This window comes from Peromyscus leucopus, chromosome 6 (genome assembly GCF_004664715.2).
Source record: "Peromyscus leucopus breed LL Stock chromosome 6, UCI_PerLeu_2.1, whole genome shotgun sequence".
Lineage (NCBI taxonomy): Eukaryota > Metazoa > Chordata > Mammalia > Rodentia > Cricetidae > Peromyscus > Peromyscus leucopus.
Genome location: NC_051068.1, coordinates 107,287,039 through 107,308,157, shown reverse-complemented (window position 1 = coordinate 107,308,157; position 21,119 = coordinate 107,287,039). Strand labels below are relative to the sequence as shown.

The window sequence follows — 21,119 nt, the reverse complement described above, 5'->3', positions numbered from 1 at the left end:
TTAGCACTTGGGAGGCTCAAACTTTTAATCCCAGCACATTCAGGAAGTGGAGACAGGAATATAAGGTAGGGGGAGACAGGATCTGGCCCTTTTGGTCCAAGGATTGAGAAAGGTAAGAACTCTCTGGTGGCTGCTGCTCTGATTTTCTGATCTTTAACCTTTTACCCCAATATCTGACTCCTCATTTTTATTGATAACACTAATTAGGAACATGCTTTAGTTAACACTGATATTTTTCATTTCATTTTAAAAGGATTTTAAGATAAGACTCATACATCATGCTATGTGTTTCAGCCAGCATTTGAAGTTTGCACAATTATTGTAAGCTTCTGCATCTTCTATGACATTCAACAATAATTTAAAGAATGATATGCCTTTATTCGTACCTACATATACATTCCATGTTTTTAAACTATTTATAACCACTTTAGAAACAAAAGTATTGGACTGGGAAGATGGCTCGTCTATAAACTTGGTGTTTTTGTGGGACTCCTCTCACTGGGAGTGGGTGTATCTCTGAATCTTTTTCCTGCTCTTGGACTCTTTTCCTCCTAATGGGTTGCCTTTTCATGCCTCATTATGAGGATTTTTGCCTTGTCTTATTGTGTCTTGTTTTGTCTTGTTAGCTGTTGTCTCTTGGAGGCCTGCTCTTTTCTGAAGAGGAAATGGAGGATTATGGGGAAGTAGGAGGTAGCTGGGAGGAGTGGAGGAAGGGGAAACTGACTGTGTGGTTGGGATGTATTATATGAGAGAAGAATCTGTTTTCAACAAAAATATGGAAAAAGAGAGGGAGGAGATAGATAGATAGATAGATAGATAGATAGATAGATAGATAGATAGATAACATATATATCAGCACTCATGTTGGGCAACTCACAACCACCTCTAATTCACGCTTTCAGGCACACAACACCCTCCCCCCCCAATTTATGAAGTAAAATACATCTTCAAAAATAATTCCATCTTGTGTGTATAGATGTTGTGTCTATGCTCAATTATATGATAGATGGCCATGAATGTCAGAAGAGAGATTCAGAACACCTGGTACTATAGTTGTGGATGATTATGTGCCACCATGTGGGTGCTAGAAATTGAACCTAGGGTCCTATGGAAGAGAAGCCAGTACTACTAACTGCTCAGCCATTAACTAATTCTCTAGCCCCAATAAATAAATCTTAAAAAATAAAACAAAAATCCTTTAAACTAAATAAAATGAGTTTTCATTTTAATAATAAATAATGTAAGAAAATCTAAAACAGTCTTGAACGAAACAGTAAATGGGATAGAATGGTGACTTGCCAGCTATTATTAACCAATGTGATGTTAAAATATCAGCAGTCAGATATGTAATAAAAACAGAGATCAAAGTACTGATCGAGTTTCAGACATGTTTGTGGATTTAGAATATAGTTATATGGCTCTTAAAATAATGCTCAAAAAAAAAAAAATATTTTATATGGCTGTTAAACATTTAAGCTGCTGCCAAAGACAGATTAATCAATAAATATTTATGGGAAAACATACAAAAACAGAGGCTCATAATCATTGTGGAAAGTTGACTTACAGGTTCTGACACATACCTTTCATAATATAATTAATCTGAGCCTCAGAAACTTTTCTTGATGGGGCCACAGGGCCCCCCATTTGATCCCTTTAGCACAATCTAGATATTCTCTGAAGAGCCCTGGGTTACCATCGATATATGTAAAAGAAATACTGAGCTTACTCAATATTAGAAACACATACCCTATATTGCCTGTCAACAAGGACACATAACAGAGAAGAAACAAAGCACTGAGTGATTTCAAGAGAGGAAAGACAAATGATTTATTGAGCCTCTGACTTTTAATTGGTTCAAAAGTCTTCCAGCATTAATTGATTTATGCTGACTGCCCCGCTTTCTTCAGTGGCCCTTACATTATGGGGCAATCGTGACTTCAAGCCCAGTTGCTAGTGTTCCCATTCGCTGACAAACAGCTAAAAGTAGCAGAATCTGATCCAGATATTTGGTCCAGGACCTTGAACCCCTCATCGGACAGTAAAACCTTGCTTGACAATTAATGAGATTTTTCTACTGCCTGTGTTATAAGAGCTTCTAATACATCACTTCCCAGAACTCCTAGATTAGGCAAATTCAAACAAAATGGATATTCAGAATAAGCCTGTGCTAAATGCTAAAATGCATGATTGTTAGCAAGAATAATTTTGTAATTAATGGCCCATGTTGAGTTGATTATATGGTGGTTTCTTTCTACTGAAGACAAAGCTCTCTATCCTTCAGAATTTTGTCAGAAAAGCTGAAATAATAACACAATTTAAAACATTCAAATTAAGAAAAGGGAAGATATTAACTTTCTGTGCCAATTCCAGATGTACCTTCTTCTCAGTGATCCATGCTGCTGGTACAATCCAAGAACAGACAGAGATCATTCTCTCCACTGTACCAGTGGCAGCCTTGTGATTCTGGTTTACAGTAAACCTCAAAACAGAGCCCAAGAGTTGTGAAGCAGCTAATGGGCTCTTTCCTGTGGGAGAAGGTTTGAGTTACTGGTGGGTTCCTGGTGTGTGCGCTTAACCTGCAGTATGGCGGGAATGAGGCCTCTGCAAGTGGCACATTAAGCTACATGGTGGATTTAGCCTTTGCTAGTACAAAACAAAAAAAAAAGAGGTTTCTGGGCTACATGCTGCATTGATAGAAGCATAGACCCACTATTTCTGAGAATTAATGGCTCCCAGAGCTGGCAGAAAACGTACCACCGCCATGTTGGGAAGCTGAAGTGGGCAGAGTCAGCAGGCTTAAAAGGCTGCAGTTTAAAGCAATAGGCTCAAGGTAATATAAAAAATAAGCCAGTAAAGATGGCTACCACACAGAGAATCTGGATTATGTTCTCTTTGATATTCGTAACTGAAGAAAAACATTTGATTGCAAAAGCTGTTGAGTTATGCCAAAATGTATATTTTAAAGGTACCTTGACTTCAAAATTTGGCTATAAGGATATGTTGCTTTGGAAAAGAGGCTCTGCTTTTGTTTCTACAGAAAGCCAGAGACTATGGATTTGTTCCAGATTAAGATACATCAGGTTTGACCAGCCAAGACCACCTGAAAGGTCTCCAATGACACCATGGCCCAGATGATCCAACATCCAGAATCGTTTCAAGGAAACTGGCTCAGATGATACAGTCTCATGGACTATTCCATGATCCTAAAATTTTCTTTGTGTCCCCATAGATACAGTGCCCCCCTCCAGCAGGAAGTAGTAAGAGAAGCTACGCCCAAATTCCCAAATATACCAAGCTGGCTTTGGAGATGTGTAAAAGTTAAAAGCTTCCCTTTTAAAAAAGAAAAGGGAAAGTGCTGTGGGATGGTCTGTATGTCAAATTGCTCTGATTGGTCAATAAATAAAACACTGATTGGCCAGTGGCCAGGCAGGAAGTAGGTGGGACAAGGAGAGGGGAGAATTCTGGGAAGCGGAAGGCTGAAGCAGAGAGAAACTGCCAGCCGCCGCCATGACCATCAGCATGTGAAGATGTCGGTAAGCCACCAGCCACGTGGCAAGGTATAGATTTATGGAAATGGATTATTTTAAGCTATAAGAACAGTTAGCAAGAAGCCTGCCATGGCCATACAGTTTGTATGCAATATAAGTCTCTGTGTTTATTTGGTTGGGTCTGAGCGGCTGTGGGACTGGCGGGTGACAGAGATTTGTCCTGACTGTGGGCAAGGCAGGAAACCTCTAGCTACACTTCTCTTAAAGTACAAAGTGTGATTCCTTGAATTCATTGTACCAGAGTAAAGAGACAGCAATCAATGACAGGACTCAGTTTCAAAGTGCCCACTCCTTTGCACCAGAAACTATACTTACTCTAAAATAAGAAGTAAAGTAATAAGGAAATTGAAGCTATAAATGATTCTTTCTGCCCTACTAGTCTAATTCATATATTTGCTTATGTAACTTTAACCTTCTAAGTATGTAGTATTTTTTTGTGTTTTAACCAAAACTTAAAATAATGAATGTATAATACATTTATAGATAAGAGATAGCAATCTATGCTCTATCTTATTCTTTTAGCTGACCTATTTACTTCATTGTGTTTTGTTTTGTATTCTCTGGCATATTTAGTTTGTTTTTGTTTTCATAAATTACAAATATTAATTTATGATTTATCTCATGTTTTAAATGTGCCTTAACTATTTTAATATATATATTTATATATATCACATACATATAAATATAATCTTCTCAGGTATGATAATAGGCTGTCCTGGGTAGTTATGACACCTATATTGATTTAGCATCAGGAAATTGTAGTACTCTGACTCAAAAGACACAGCATTTCTATCATCCAGAGGTAGGGTATCCCTATCACATGCATTCCTGTCATCCAGAGGCAGGATAACTATAGCATCCCCAACATCCAGAGGTAGGGTATCCATATGACACAGCATCCCTATTATCCAGAGGTACAGTATCCCCTACCACACAGCATCCCTGTCATCCATAGGTTGGGTATCCCTATCACACAGCATCCCCACCATCCAGAGGCAGGTTCTCCCTACCATGCAATCCCTATTATCCATAAGATAATAACCTGTTCAAGGATGGAGAATAAAATGACTCAGAGCCAATTGCTAGCCGTTACACAGGCAGGCCCTTTCAAGGGCGTTCTCTTTGTTTTAATAAGCCATTAACATATACTTTCCTTACCAGCACTTTAATTTCTATGATCTTAAAGTGGGCATGCTTAGGAGTAGGCCTATGCAAATAAGTATAATCTCCCTGGATAAATCCTCATGCTTTATTCTCTACGGAGAGTATTGCTTTGGAAATAATTTCTGTGTTCTTGCTGGTTGCAGATAGTAAATCATTCTCTACTAGGTTTTTTTTTTATGTGTTAGCTATGCTTATTTTGAATTTTCATTCACCATTACAAGAACACATTGTGTTCTGTTACAGCATATCCTGAAGTACTGAGAATTATGGCAATTGTTACATATCTCATGTGTTAAGATTTATTTTTTTGATAGAAATCCACAGTTCCAGGACCTGACTCTGTCTTCCCTGAACCTGTAATTGCCAAATGAGAGATACTGAGAATAATCTCTGGAAATCTTTTCAAGTCATCCTTAAGCAGTCAAGACCTATAGGTAACTTCTCTTAACAGAGTTACCTTTTCTTATTTTTTAATAAAGGAATAAACACTTTTACTTCTCAAGGATTACTGGAAAGCCTGACAGAAAGACAGAAACTTTTCTAGGCTTTCCAGAATGAATCTTTTCCACTGTCAGCCATGGAGGTCAGGAAGACTAGTCAATCAAAATGTTTAGATGTGTGGTCCTGGCAATCAATGCACAGCCTAGCTGCAAAGGACTCTCTGATCTCAGCTTATAGTACAAAGTACAGTAGAGGAAGTTAGCTAGAGTGCACAGACAGCTACTTGTCCGTAAGTTTCAGTGGCTCAATTAAAAAACACAGAGTGGTAATGTGATTCAGTCCTGTCAGAAGTTTTAGATGTATGTGGCTTTGCTTTTCCATGAAAATTGCAGTTTTTTTTTTTTGTTTTTTTTTTTTTTTTTTTTTTTTTTTTTTGAACTATTGTAGCCATGTCAATAAGATCATGCTCTGCTCCAGTGTATTAAAGCGTCGCCACCGGCTAAGATTTTAAAAGAACCAGCTGCATGTTTCATCTTGCTCTGCTGGATTAAATTATTTGCATAATTTCAGAATGCCATGAAGCAAATATATTCCAATATTCTTCACTCATTCTTCAGTCCAAACAAAAGAAAAAGGCTGAATGAAAAATATTTGATAAATAATCATTAATTTCTATCTAAAATTTGTATGTTATTTACTTTTTTTGTTGGAGACATTTTGATATATGGCTTTGAAAGACTTCGAAAGTTATTTTTTTAGATCTTAGCTTCATTTTCCTAGAAAATTTACTCTTAAAATAGTTGGTATGTACTTATATGATTATATATATGATTATATATACTTAAAAGTAAGACATATGGGTGTTAACAGCATATCTTTCTATTATGATTAAAAATAATAAAGAATATTCCTACAATTTGTCAGCGTTCCTTAGAGAATGACAACTAGAAAGTTATTCAGAAAACAATGTTTAGTATAAAGAAAACAATAATAAGAATAATGATACAGATATTTAAACAAAATTTTGGGTAAAAATGCATGAATACAAAGAGGAATGTGGTATGAAGGTATAGAAATGTGAGACAGTTATCAACACAGACACACTACAACTGTGAGGTGTAGCACTTGGGAATCTTCATAATATTGACACCAGAGGGATCTGGGTAACCACTATAGCCTAAATTTTTTTTTGTTCTATTTAACTTATTTATTGTGTGTGTCTTTAACTGGTCTTGTATGTGATATTGCATGTGTGGAGATCAGAGAACCACTTGTGGATGCTGGTTCTCTCATGGGATCCAACTAAGGTTGGCTCACTTGGTGGCAAGTATCTTTACATACTAAGCCATATAGTCAGTCTATGGAGATATTTTTTTCAATTACAACAAATAAATTGAATAAAGAAAAAAAAAAAAAAAAAAAAAAAAAAAAAAAAAAAAAAAAAAAAAAAAAAAAAAAAAGCTATTTATCGATATTTTTTCTCAATACTTGAGTATTGAAGTCTCAGCTAACTGACTGCTAAAACACAGATAAAAAGGTACTAGTATACTCACAAAGTCAGCATTTCAACAGTTGGTCAATTATTCTCTCTACTGTTGTGGAATATTATGCTGTTCTTGAAGATAAATATAATACAAAAAAAAAAAAAAAAAAAATAAAAAAAAAATCAATTATTCTCTACTGTTGTGGAATATTACTTGAGATGTATTACATTTATTTATGCTGTGGAATATTTGTTTAATGATGCAAAGATGTGTTAGTCTTTCATGTTGAATTTGTTTAATTCTCTAAAGTTGTGTTACTTTGCCTGCCTAAAAAACACCTGATTGCTCTCATAAAGAGCTGAATGGCCAATAACTAGGCAGGAGAGGGATAGGAGGGGCTGGCAGGCAGAAGAAATAAATAGGAAGAGAAATCTAGTCTCAAAAGAAAAGAGAAGAGGGAAGAATGAGAAAAGGAGGAGGAGAGGAGGACACCAGGGGCCAGCCACCCAGCCGCACAGCCAGCCATGGAGTAAGAACAAAAGAAAGGTATATAGAGTAGACAAAGGTAAAAGCCCCAAGGCAAAAGGTAGATGGGATAAGTTAAGAAAACCTGGCTTGAAATAAACCAAGCTAAGGCCAGACATTCATAAGAAAGAATAAGACTCAGTGTATTTATTTGGGAGCTTGGTGGAGGGCCTCCAAAGAATAAAACAAACAAACAAACAAACAAACAAACAAAAAACCAAAAAACTACACTGTACTATAGATGACAATGTGTGGTGAGTTCTCTTTTTGATAGTGCAAGTATATTTTGTTACTTTCATTGTTATATCTGAGAATCCAAAAGAACAAAGAATGTTAAGCCAAAGTTCAGTTTAACAGCATAAAATAATATGAGGGGATTAAAATGTGGAGATGGAAATGTGCTTTCAATTTCTTTGCTCAACATGGTTGAATGGATATTTTCTAAAAGTAAGAGCAAGAGATGGTACACTAAATTTGAAAAATGTAAAATATACCCCTACCCAAGGTTGCTGCCTTTGTTACTGTGGTTAAAAGAAGTCACAGGGCATTTTCTCTTTTTATTATTGTTATAACTAATTTATAGAAACCTTAGGGCCTTGAAAACTAATATCTTTTGATTCTGCTTTGATAAAAATCTATAGGCATCCTAGAAATTTCTTAATCAGTTAACAGGGAAAAAACAACAACCCTAGAATCAGATATTTGCATGTGGACATGAGTTCTGCTTCTGCATTCAGGCTGTCCACACAGGGAAGAGAACAACATGGTATTAGAAAGGAGCGCCAACTTGGACTTAAGTGATGCTGTGCAAAAGGCACCAGGTATTAGAACCATGGCACGCTAAGTCCCAAACATCCCGGACACACAATGCTAATTAGCATAATGCTCTAGACAGTTGCTCCAAGATGCCAGGATTCCTCTGTCTCAGTCACATGTATATTTTGGGATGTGTACTGTCATTGTCAAGGGTCTTAAAATCACATATAGGAAAATGTCACTATGTTTTTCTCATTCATATTAGAGAGAACAGGTAGGATTTATTTATGAAAACATTATGTGAGAAAGACTGGGGACAAACATTTCTATGTCGAAAGTGAATGAGTTGAATTTTAGCCTCAAGGATTTAGGTAGTTATAGGTAAGATCTCAAGTCAGAAAAGTAAAGCATTACAAATGACTTTGAGACAACCTTCATGATTGTTTTAGAGACGCTTGAACAGAACAATATTGACAACACTCAAAAGATTAAACCTCATATTTAATTCCTTTGCCAACACATCCTAATTATGAGTTGTCAGTCGTCTCCCTCATTCCCTCTTTCCACGAGGCCAAGTAATTATGAGAGGATTTGTGATATTACAGTATTATATGGGATGCATCATCCTGGGTTCTATTTATGGACTATGGTTCTGGACTGCTGACAGTTCTTTAAGTCAGGTTGTGGTTTGAGAACTAGACCTTTAATATCTAACTTTCCATGTGTCGTTTTGTTACATTAAACCAAAAGATAAAATCCCAGGAGCCTGGCGGTGACTTGGCAGGTAAAGCGTTTCTCGGACAAGCGTGAGGATCTGTGTTGAGATCTCCACTGTCCACGTAAGGGGTCAGGTGGTGTGCCCTCTGTGGTCCTAGCTTTGGGAAACAGAGATAAGAGAATCCCAGGAACTCACTGGCCGGGCAGTCTAGCTGATCAGTGCTCCAGGTTCTGTGAGAGACACTGCCACGCCCCCCCCCATATAAGGTGGAGTAATAGAAAAATACATCTGGTGTCAACCTCTGCTGTCAGGCATGCATGTACAAGGTGCACATACTCACACTCACAGCATACATACGCACGTGTAGACAGAGAGAGACATTTTCAAGCTTAGTTATGTATTTATGATGGTAATTATGTTGAAGTTAAATAGTTTTCATATGCAAAATTATAGTTAATATTTCAGTTGGTATCCAAAGTCTGTGATTCTGTCTCCCAGTTAGTAGAAGAAAGTAGACAAGGTTCAGCTTATTTTTTTAGGTAGTATCTTATTCTCATAGTATGATTTCTGTGGCACATTGGCAAATGGCACTGCAGTAGAAAAGCCATTTCCCTTAAGACTTTATAAAAATATCACTTCAGTTTTAAATTGAATATCACATATTTTAGTAGTGTTCAAAACATTCCACATTCCTGGAAAAAGAACTTTGACAGGATTATTAACCAATTGCCACTGAGGGTTAAAACAGAAAAAGAAATGTAGCCAAGCTTTAGCCATTCTGTTACATGTCTGATATTTATATTTTGCATCTGGCTGAATCTACTTTTACTTGAAGTGCTGGAGTTCCACACACACACACAACACACACACACACGCACGCACGCACGCACGCACGCACGCACGCACGCACGCACACACACACACATAAACATAAACATATACAAGTATATGAATTGACATATTTGAATCCAATAAATATGAAATGTACAAAATTTTAAATCAGAATATTTACTATAATTAGAGACATACTTAGTGATGTTCTAAAGTATATCAATTTCTTTGAAATTGTAACATATACATAAGAAGGCTTATTAATGTGTTGTGTAGCTCATATTTTTTTCTTCCATTAAAGTCCAGTTTTTCACAAGTGACTCAAATGTTGGAACAGTAATAAAGATTGCTCTTTAGTACTCTTTTGCTTCTTTTTCTTTTTATTACTTCTTTATTTTTTGAGATGAATATAATTGCATTAATTCCACCTTCCCTTTCCTCTCTTCAAACTCTCCCATATACATCTCTTTGCTCTCTTGGAAATTCATGCCCTTTTTCCATTAATTGTTGTTATATACACATATATGTACATGTTTAGTCTCTATAATGTTATTTGTATGTTTTCAGGCCTGACCATTTAGTATGGAATAATCAATTGGTGTGCTCTTCCCTGGGAAATACTTTTTCTTCCTCTTTCAGCCGTTGAGGATGATTGGGCTTTCCTCTCCCCACTTAGTGTGTCTATTGACACTGTCCTCATTCAGCTCATGTTTAGGCAGCCATGTTGGTGAGACCTTATGGGTATAGCTTCTGACATTACTATGCCCCTTAGTTCTTATCAAATTCCATAGGTTCATGAAGCATAGAGACCAACTTTCAGGTTGAGTGCTACAATGATAATGATGTGTTGTTTCTGGGGGGAGAGTGTTAATTTATTTCCCAAGATTAATGCCTTTTACCCAGATCTGATTAGAGTTAGTGCTATTACTCTCAAAATTCATATACTTAGGTAATATTCATGTAAAAACTGAGATGGAGTGGTTAATCCCAATTTATCTGAAAGTTTATCATTTAAATTATTGAACGTACTAGGTCCCGTAAACTTAGAAATACAATGTATTGGTTTTTCTTCAAAAGATTTAGCATAAAATGTCTTAAGCACAACTCTAAAGATTATAGGAGCAGAGATGGAAAGAATGCCTCAGTCTCTCTCTTGAACCTTTGCTGTCCTTGAACTCACTGTAGACCAGGCTGGCATTGAATTTGCTGTCTTCTGACATAAGTTTTCTAAGTGCTAAGATTACAGGTGCCAACATACCTGCTAGCTGATTTTATTTAAGTATATTTAAGGCATGTTTATTTTTATACATGTTTTTAGAAGTCAGTCACATCTGTCAATATTTTATTTTTAAGTGGCTAGATCAAAATTGTTTATGGGTTTGCTTTCCTAAATAGTCATGACTAATTTGCACCATTATATCCAGTGGTTTCATGTTCTGTCTTGAGTCTAATCAACATTATCAATGATGTATTTATTCTCTGGGAAATAAGACATAATTACAAAGACTATCCAAGGCAGATAGTCATCCACATTACAGATGTGATGACATGAAAAATAGGAGAACATCATGATGAGTTGAGACACTGTATTTAAAACCATAACAGGATATTTTCATATATATATATATATATACACAATTATGTGGCAGAAAAATAAATTCAGTAGCCATTTTTTTTAAAACAAAAGAAATGAAGAGATATCTATTTAAAATTAAGGTAAAATGAGAATTGCTGTGAAGACACTGTTAGAACCATGGATAAACTTTGGAGAAATCCAGGTTGAGGTGAGATATGGCTATGAGATGTCCATAGCTGGGATGTCATTTTACATTATTTCAGTCAGAAAAAGATAAATGAATCAGAACTTTTAAGTGTCCTCTTTTCTGAGATAGTCTAGAAAAGTCATGTTCTGGATTGGGTTGGTGCTTCTACTCTGAAAGGGTAGCTGTTGAAATCAATTTAACACATTTATGTCTTATTTTTACCAGTAACAGTAAAGGGAAAAAGACATAAACTTCCTCTTGGTTTTGTTCTCAGTAAGACTTTATATTAAAAAAATAAAAGAACAAATAAGAATTTTTCATTTTTTTCTAGAAAAATATTACATGTATATGAAAAAAATTAAAATCTGTAATAATGCACTTGGATTACTTGAAAGTTGTCCTCTAACCTTCCATACAGATCTTATAACATATAGTGATGTCCTCCAATGATGATGATGATTATGATGATGATGATAATGATAGTAATAATAAAACATTCCAAAGGAAATAAAGTTACTTGTAAAATGAGTATATCGTTGAAGCATTCCCTGTCTTAGGGTTTTTTTCCTCAGATGTTAAAGGGATAGTTAAACAGCATATCATTTTTAAGATGAGCTTTTTTAAAAACATAAAATTAAATTATAATATATATTTCATATTTGTATGTAGTCAAAAATAGATCATGCTCACTTACTATTTTTAAATATAAAAGTTTGTGGTGTATATTAATTTGACCTAAGTATTATTTAGCATCATTTGTCAGTAAAAGATGTGGTGTCAAAATGGAGTCTTTTGCTACATGATATTTTAAAAACTGGATTGATTTTTTTATGAGACAATAGTAGATAAAATGTTTTAGGGCTATAGCAAGATTTTAAAGGGACTCTCATGAGGTAGGTGGTAGTCCAATAGATAGATTAATCAGTCCTAAATGGAATAGATAACATAGCCTGGTATGTGACACAAAAAGCCCATTTCTGAGCAACTTTTATGGATTTTAGTATTCAATGTAAATGATCAGAAACTATTTTTCCAAGCCATTCAGTGAAGTGTAGAATACCACTAATGAAATTTTCATTCTGTAAGCAGATGCGTATGGTTGCTGATGAATGGAAAGAACAAAGGTGAAGAAGGGAAAGAGAAGAGAAGAAAGAGGAGGGGCAGAGGGAGGGGAGGAAGAGGAAGGGGGAGTGGAAGAAAAGGGAGAAGAAGGGGGAAAGAAGAGTGAGGGACACGAGACAAGGTGGAGGAGAGAATTCCATTATTCTAACTTTTAGCGAGCAGTGTCGTCTTGGGAAAAAAGCAGCTTCAAGCACATTTTAGAGTACAGCAGAGGTGCTCTGATAAAACACCAAAAAAAAAAAAAAAAAAAAAGCAGTTACACATGCAGGAATAAAACCAGCTAGATTCCATTTAAGTCAAAGTGACAATATCAGGTGAAGTAACTGAGGATGGGCCACAAAGGCAAGGGATAAAGGAGCTCATCTGTAAGGATGTAACTTCTATTGCAGACAGACACTTACAGACCTTTCAGGGCCAAGGTTTGCAGAATGCCAGCAACAGCAAATAGATTATGTAAATAAAAAATTCTGTCAGACAAAGGAGGTGTTTAGAAAAGATGAAGTGGAATATGAAAGCAAAGCATAGCAAATGGTACCAGTCGGTCTCGCTCCGTCTCAGAAAGTGACCCAGTCTACACCAGCGTCAGGTCAGTCACATGGGACAGTACCTTTCGTTTGGCCTTCAGCTGCTCATGGTACTTGTCACAGGTGTCTCCTGGGATCTCTCCTCCCCAGAGAGTAATTCCAACTATGGTGTAGGTGACACCCATAATCAGCAATGGGAAACAGTACACCAGGATGATGACAATAATGTGGTACCTGCAGAGAAATACACACAAATACTGGAGAATCTTTTGGAACAAAACATATGGGACTTTGAATTTGTTGAGCTTTAAATATAATACAAATGCAAACAGTTATTTTCACCTTAATCTCTATGTCTTCATTTCACAAACCTATCAAAATATCATATGAGCATTGTAACCTAGGGTCACGTGTCAAATGTTTTAATTTCCCATTTCCAACCTGTAATTTATGAATGAAATGAAGTCTTTTCTTGGTTTATACGTCTTCCTCTCACTTAGAATCAAGGCTGAACACCCCCACGTTTTGGTCCTTTGTTTAGTAATTGCTGATCTAAACTACTGAACTGAATCTTCAAAGGTAAGGGTGCAGGATAGAATAAGCCAGCCATGATGTATATCTTATTCCATAAGAGATTGTTGTCTTTATTCTTGTGACATCAAACATTCATAGAATATTTTTTCTTCTGCATGAAAAGAAGAATTAAGCACTCTGAACCACATTGTGTATTTCTTTTGATTTTCAAGTAAAGAAGGAAAAAACAATTGCATGCATGTTTCCACAGTCATGGTATATTTGATTGCCTTATTAACATGGATGACAAGCACATCATGCATGAGAAACACAAGTTTACAAATTGCCAAACTGAATTCTATGATTCCATACTTTTCCATCAAAGTGATAAGAATGTCCTTAGGGTGAAATGGAAACATAATAGATAATATCCTGGTTAATATACAACTTTACACATTTTATATGGTTTCTACTGTCTTTTGAAGGCTTTAAATTAATGAGTTTGTAACTGTGGTTTGTCTTCTAAAATAAAAATTTTTAAAAAAATTTACATCCCAACTGCATTTTCCTTTTCCTTGTCTCCTTCCAGTCCCTCTCCCCCATGCCTCCTCTATTCCTACCCCCTAATCCACTCCACTGTTGCTGTTCAGGAAAGGGCATATCTCCCCATGAGTATCAACAAAACATGGCATATCAAGTTGCAGTAAGACTAAGCACCTTGCCATGTATTAAGGCTGAGCAAGGCAACCCAGTATGAGGAGTAGGGTTCCAAAAGCCAGTAAAAGAGTCAGAGATAGTCCCTGCTCCCACTGTTAGGAGTCCCACAAGAGGACCAACCTACACAACTGCCACATATATGCAGAAGGCCTAGATCAGTCCCACTCAGGCTCCCTGGTTTTTGGTTCAGTCTCTGTACGCCCCTAAGAGCCCAGGTTAGTTGATTCTGTGAGTAAAGGACACCATAAAATAAATCTTCAACCTTCTTGCCTATCATCTTCCTGGTACTAAGTACTGATTTAAAATCAATGTGGAAGTGACCCAGAATGATAACATGCTAAAGCTAAGATTATTCATAATAATAGGTAGATATGGCAGCTTAATAACCTTGCCCTCCTTCCCTTTAGCAGTGCTTTCCACTTGGCCAAGAGAGAAAACTTGGAATGAAAGCTCCTAAAAAGAAATCATGTCTGGATGACTGATTGATTAGAATACCGTGGAGAAATTGAAAAGTGGCAGGCTCAGAGGCTACTTATCTTATTCTGGGCTAGTTCTAGCCCTCTGGAACAGCCATTCCTTGTTTACTTTGTCTTAACTAACATCCTTTTACTGATAGATAAAAAGGAGTTGAATCTATTAACTTAGCAGACCACTAGCTTCCACCAGCCTAAAAGCTAAGAATGTCATCAGATGGCATTTTTTTTGCCTATAGAAAGCACCCCCCCCCATCTCACTGTACTTGCCTTTCTGATGTACCCACCAGTGTATTTTAAACTTGTCTTGATTTATGACTTTCTTTGTTTCATAAATCTTAATGAAATTGCTTTCACATTGAAACATGGAATTTGGAGAAACCTGAATCTGTGTTCATGGGTCATGGTCACTTGAAAATGGCTCCAGAATAAACTGTCTTTTATTACCTTAAAAGATATGTTTGGACTCTTGGGAGAGCAGAGTTAGATAGAATAACCACATAAGAGGTGACTGCAGGCCAGACATGGCTGCACAGGCCTTTGACCTCAACCCTTGGGAGGCAGAGGCATGCATAGCACTTGGAGTTCAAGGCCAGCCAGGGATGCATAGAGAGACCTTGTCTCAAAAAATTGATAGTTATTGGCAGCATTTGTTATTTTTAAATGTCATAAAAAATAGGAAAACAAGTTCATTGAAATTTACTGCAACTGAAAAAAAATCAATTAAATAATTATGTTGTTTTTCTATTTTACTTTTTTCAACTTAGGTCTAAAATATGAAATCCCAATTCTATCCAACAGCATACCCATTTCCTTTTTAATTTAGTGTCCAGGCTTTTGCATGCTGAAATGAACAAACACATACAAATGAAAGCAAAACAAAATTAAAACACCTGCCAGGACTTCCCTCTACTCCAGCCAGGCTTCTTAAAAGAGCAATCAACACATCGGGCATTAGTTCCTATTTCCTAGCTTCTCAGTCAACAGTACCCTGCTGTCCCTGGCACACTGCTTCCAGCTTTTACCAACCCCTTTAGGAAATGCTAGTGCTTCTCCATCAGAAGTCATCACATTTCAAATTAAAAACCTTTGTAGATTTGCAAATCAACACATCACATAGTAGTGTATTTTTACATGTCTTTCCCCTGGTAATATAGAAGCCTTAACATGAATGACTGTGTCTTACCTGCACATTTTTCTCCCAATCTTCATTTCCCTAAATGTTTGGTTAGATTAAGTTGAAAATTGTCAAGGAGCGTTAACTTACGTGAAATGTTGCTTGGGACCCTCTGGCCACTGCACATAGCAAAGAGTACGCCCTGGCATGACTTTTATTTTGGAATAGAGACATTGAGGGAAGGCAAGTAGAAATGCCAAAATCCAGATACTCCCAATGACAATCTTGGTGGCCGTGGCAGACAGTCTGGGTTTCAAAGGATCGATAATGGCCATGTACCTATGTGAAATAAAGAAGAGCATTCTGTCATTCTCTTCATTATTGGAATTTAAACCGGAACTTCAAAGGTGCTTTAATAGATGTGTCTCCGAATTTGATAAGGATTTTGCATCTAGAGGTAGCACAGATAGGTAACAATGGCACTATCACAGGAATCGGCAGATCTGGGGTCAAATCCTATTCTGAGACTTGCTTAACTGTTTAAAACTCAGCTTCATTATTTTTAAAATAGAAATAAGAACATCCACGCCTTAGGGGTGCAGTAAGGATCAATGGAAACAATATAAGTGGAAGTATTGATTACTTGGTGCTGTGCCTAGAACACTATCTGAATTCATAAATATCTGCTGGATGGAACTGAAAAGGTATCCACTGAATGCCTGAAAATATAGGCTCATTACCTGAGCAGCTTGCTCGCTTTCCCTTTCTTTCTTTCTTTCTTTCTTTCTTTCTTTCTTTCTTTCTTTCTTTCTTTCTTTCTTTCTTTCTTTCTTTCTTTCTTTCTTTCTTTTTTTCTTTCTTTCTTTCTTTCTTTCTTTCTTTCTTTCTTTCTTTCTTTCTTTCTTTCTTTCTCTCTCTCTCTCTCTCTCTCTCTCTCTCTCTTTCTCTCTCTCTCTCCCTCCCTCCCTCCCTCCCTCCCTCCCTCCCTCCTCCCTCCCTCCCTCTCTCCCTCCCTCCCTCCCTTCCTTCCTTTCTTCCTTTCTTTTTTTGTCAGTGCTGAGAGTCAAGCATGGACCTTGCTGCCACCAGTCATGAAAGAGCTTTGTCACTGAGCTATATTCCCAGTCACTAATTATCATTTCTTAATGTCTCTGATGGCTTAACTTTTTAATAGAAGTTTAGGGTTAGGTAACATGGATGGTAGGTAGCTAAATGGTCGACAAGGATAGAGAATGCCATGAGAAGGCTGTGGCCTACAGCCTCACTTAAAGCAGCAATATAATTCAGGATTTAGCTGGTGTGAGTGTTAAGCTATGTTAAGCTGGATAGAGGTTTGGCTTTCATACTATCCAACAAATTGAGTTTCTATTGCACCTTGGTAAAATACATGGCATTTATTACATAATCATCCACAGGCTATGTTGGTAATGTGCACTTGTACACTACAAGGAATTTTGGAGGTGTTGCATATATTTAGTAACTTGATTATGGTGACTGTATCATAGTTTAATACATTTTCTCAAATTCATCAGGTTGTACACACTGTATATCAATTATACATTATTGAAGCTTAAAAATAGAAAAATAAAAAAAACTTGATTATAAAAAAGCAAAGTGAACCACACAAGATAATATAATGCAAAGTCAGAATGGAAGGCTACTTAAAATTCACCCCTCATGTTCTTGATGATGAAGATAACACCACCAGCAATCACTGATTACTAACTATAGCCAGGCATTTCATGATGAGTACATTAAAGGCCTAAAGTAACCTCATCAATATGTTACTTCATCAATGTTACGATGAGGTAGATTTTATAGAAAAGAAAATCGAGGCTTAAAGAGATGAAAGTCATTCATAGTTGAACAAAAATGGAAAACCCTTGTCTATGGGGTAACAAAGAAGTAGAATTATCATCTCTCTGGATATTCTGTTAGTTTTCAAAGTCCAAATAAACACAAACTGTGGCACTGATAGTCACATAAAGTCCACAGAAGAGGAGGTAAATAGATACAAGCTGGAACCTTACAGAACATCAAAAGTGGCATTTTTATCTTCTAACTCCAAAAGCACAACGCTAAACACTGAAGTCAGGCAGGCAATAGCAGGAACTGCAGGCAAGCATGTTTTAGTTCTCACTGATGCTGCTTCTAAATTCCAAAGTATTTATCATAATATATTCAGTTATGGCTTTATGGGTATTTCCATAGTCAAGCACACTTGCCAATAAAGTTTGCTGTGCTACTGAACTGTGTATTACTCAATTATGCCACAATCTGGCTTCTTTTTTTGGCTTTGTTAGCATGCCATTTGGATATTTGTGCAATTGGTTTTATATGCTTAGAGTACTTTCTAGTCCCTATAGCGCAGATAGGACAAAACAAACTCCTAATTTTTCATTGACTCCTTTGTATAGTTCTAACTTTAGATAAATTATTTCCTGATAGGTAGATTATTATTTATTTTGAATTATGTGGAATCAATTTATGTTCTCACAAAGTGGTATGACATTTTGAAACTTCAAAAGGCTTTTAAAATCTTATTTTTATTTATTATTTGTACATGTGTGAGTATAATATATGTGTCAGCAGACAGCTCTGGTGTCTGTTTTTCTCTTCCCTCATTAACATGGGTTCTGGGGATGGAATCCAGTTGGTTTGGAATGCCTGGCAAGCACTTTTTCTTGCTGAGCCATCGTGTCAGCGCTTGGAACTTAAGGCATTTTTCTCCTTACTGGTCTATTATTATGTTATTCAATGAAACGTCAAGTTAAAGCCTATTGTGGTATTCCAAACAATGCGATAATATAGCAGTGAGCACAAATGCCATTTTAATTGCTGAAAGCCTATGAAACAGATACTGAATTAATCCATTTTCTCTTGATTTAAATAATAACCTGAATCTGGGTGATTTATAAAGAAGAAAAGTTTATATCACTTATAGTGTTGGAACTCAAAGTCATGGCACTGTAAGCAGCTAGTGAGAACCCCGATGGGGCACCACTGTGATAGGACAACTCATTAAGCAGGAATCACAGGGCAGGATGGGGAGCAGCCATTGAGGGGCTGACACTACTTTTGTCTCATCACCTTCTTTCAGACTTAAACTAACCACTCTCCATCATGCTCATGCGTAAAGGTTCTATCACCCTTTAACATCCGTGCGTTGAGAACTGAACTTCCAAGACATCAGCCTAGAGAACAAACAGTGTCTGAACCACAGCAGAATCTGACCAGATGACCTTACTAGGTATCAATTACAGATATGACAAATCCACAAAGACGGGGCCAAGGTGGTCCATTGACTGGTGAAATCATGCTTATATCGTATATGGGATATCTCTGAAGAGTATCACTCCGGGTTAACACTCTGAAGGACGAGTGGACAGGATGGGCCCAAATTAAATATCACTGATGTCATAAAAAGGGTGAAATATCAAAATACAGAGACGTGGGGAAATGGAAAAAAGCACCCAGATTTAAGTTGGAGAATGGTTGGTGAGAGAGTGGAGACAGTTATGTGGAGCCTGTTTAGGTTTGGATTAGAGACTATGCTTCAAGGACAGGGCCTGGTCACTGACCACTGCATTTAGCTAACAGCTTCATGAAAGTAATGGGATAACAAGATACAGAAGGGCAAACCAGTAGGAAAAAAAGCAGTAAATTTTTTCATTGCTGAAGACAAGTTTGAAACTGATTCTGTCACTTACACTTCCTGTCCTGAATCTTGCCCCAACAGTAGTAACTGGGTCCCCAGTATGAATGGAGCAAATCCACGCTTAGGCTCATGGGAACTGGCTCACCAGTATGATGGAGTAAATACATGCTTAGGCTCATGGGAACTGACTCACCAGTATGATGGAGCAAATACATGCTTAGGCTCATGGGAACTGGCTCACCAGTATGATAGAGCAAATCCATGTTTAGGTTCATGGGAACTGGCTCACCAGTATGATGGAGCAAATACATGCTTAGGCTCATGGGAACTCTGTTCTAAAGAAGACAATTCTTACACTTATCCTTTAGACTCAAGACTTCTGCACACATTCTTTGTCTTCTAATATGAGACCATCTTTAATTACAATTTTATGCTGTAAGTGGGGGAGTATTTTGTATTTACTTTAATTTTTTTTTAAAAATTAAAGGTTTTAATGTAATTTGCTTATTTATTCCCCATAAACCAGTCGTTTCTGTTTTGTAAGTATTATAGGTAGCTAGTATAATTTATTCTTTTGCTAGTATTTTCAGTAATCTGCTTTTTGACCCTTATGTGTGTTCTACACATTGGAAGTTTTACAATGAAAAATGCAACTCTCAGAAGTTTACTTGATTACATAAATCATGTGAGGAAAAGTTTCCTGAAGGGATACAGATTTCACTTGTTCTCATTTTGCATCTGACCACAGTAAATGCTCCAAACTATAAATCCCGATGTAAAATGTGCCCTGGATAGCTAGCCATAGCTGTTCAGGATGTACAGTGATTTATAAAATTTCAGCTCTGGCTCTTGAGTGCTAGGTTACTTTTACTTTGACAAACCATTTGAGAGATAAGAAACCTTTGCTTAAGCTGTACTTCCTGGGTAAGAGAAACCCTGTCTTGAAAAAAAAAGTTTTATCTTTAATTCCCATAATGTCTCCAAGAATTTAAGAATGAGATAATAAATTAATAATTAATAAATTAATCATAATGTTATCTTAATAAATAAATAAATTAATAAATAAATTATTGTGTGTGTAAAACAATTATTAAAGAATGAGAGAGCTTGAAGTTGATGAGTGGGAGGAACACAGGAGGAATTGAAGGGAAGAGCGGAAAGGGAAATTATGTAAATTCAATACTTATATATGAAAATTTCAAAAGATAAATTAAAAAATGGTCAATAACAACCATAGCATAGAGTTTCCTGCGAGTTTGGAGGCATTTGAGTGGGATAATAGAATATGAATCTTATCTTCTACACTGACTTTTGCTTGCTTAACAACAGCAAAAGAAGATGCTTCTAAACTTTATAAGATACAATTTTAGATTTATGTAATCCCGAGTCTATATAATTCAGTGATGCCTCTAGAGTAGGTAAAATGATGGTTTATAATGAAAAATTTTCCTTAGTAGAATTTAAGTAGGAGATTGCATGTGACTTTTCTTTTTAAAAAAAATAAAGCTACAAAGAATGCAGGAGTTTAGGCAAATCCCACCATATTAAGAATTTTGATGGTGGTGAGTTTATTGTTGCTGTTTTGTTTTTCTTTTTCAATTTGAGTAGTTTTGAGTGATAAAATTGGGTCTGTAACACCTTAAATTCCATGCAAGGAGAAGCATATTATTATATTGCTAAGCAACTATGTTATTTTCTGCCTCTCTTGATTCCTTTAATTGAAAGCATTCTCTAATGTTTCTCAAATTATGCATATGTTTTGCTG

At 36.4% G+C, this 21,119-nt stretch overlaps 1 protein-coding gene across 1 annotated transcript in view; it reads right to left on the bottom strand.

Moving 5' to 3' along the window:
• Tacr3 (tachykinin receptor 3) overlaps positions 1 to 21,119 on the bottom strand; it is an 86,083-nt gene that overhangs the window by 40,404 nt on the left and 24,560 nt on the right. Inside the window, exons 2-3 of the mRNA XM_028857277.2 lie at positions 15,847 to 16,035; positions 12,960 to 13,110 (exon numbers count right to left, since the gene is read on the bottom strand). Coding sequence (XP_028713110.1) covers positions 12,960 to 13,110; positions 15,847 to 16,035 — 340 coding nt within the window. The remainder of the gene's footprint in view (positions 1 to 12,959; positions 13,111 to 15,846; positions 16,036 to 21,119) is intronic.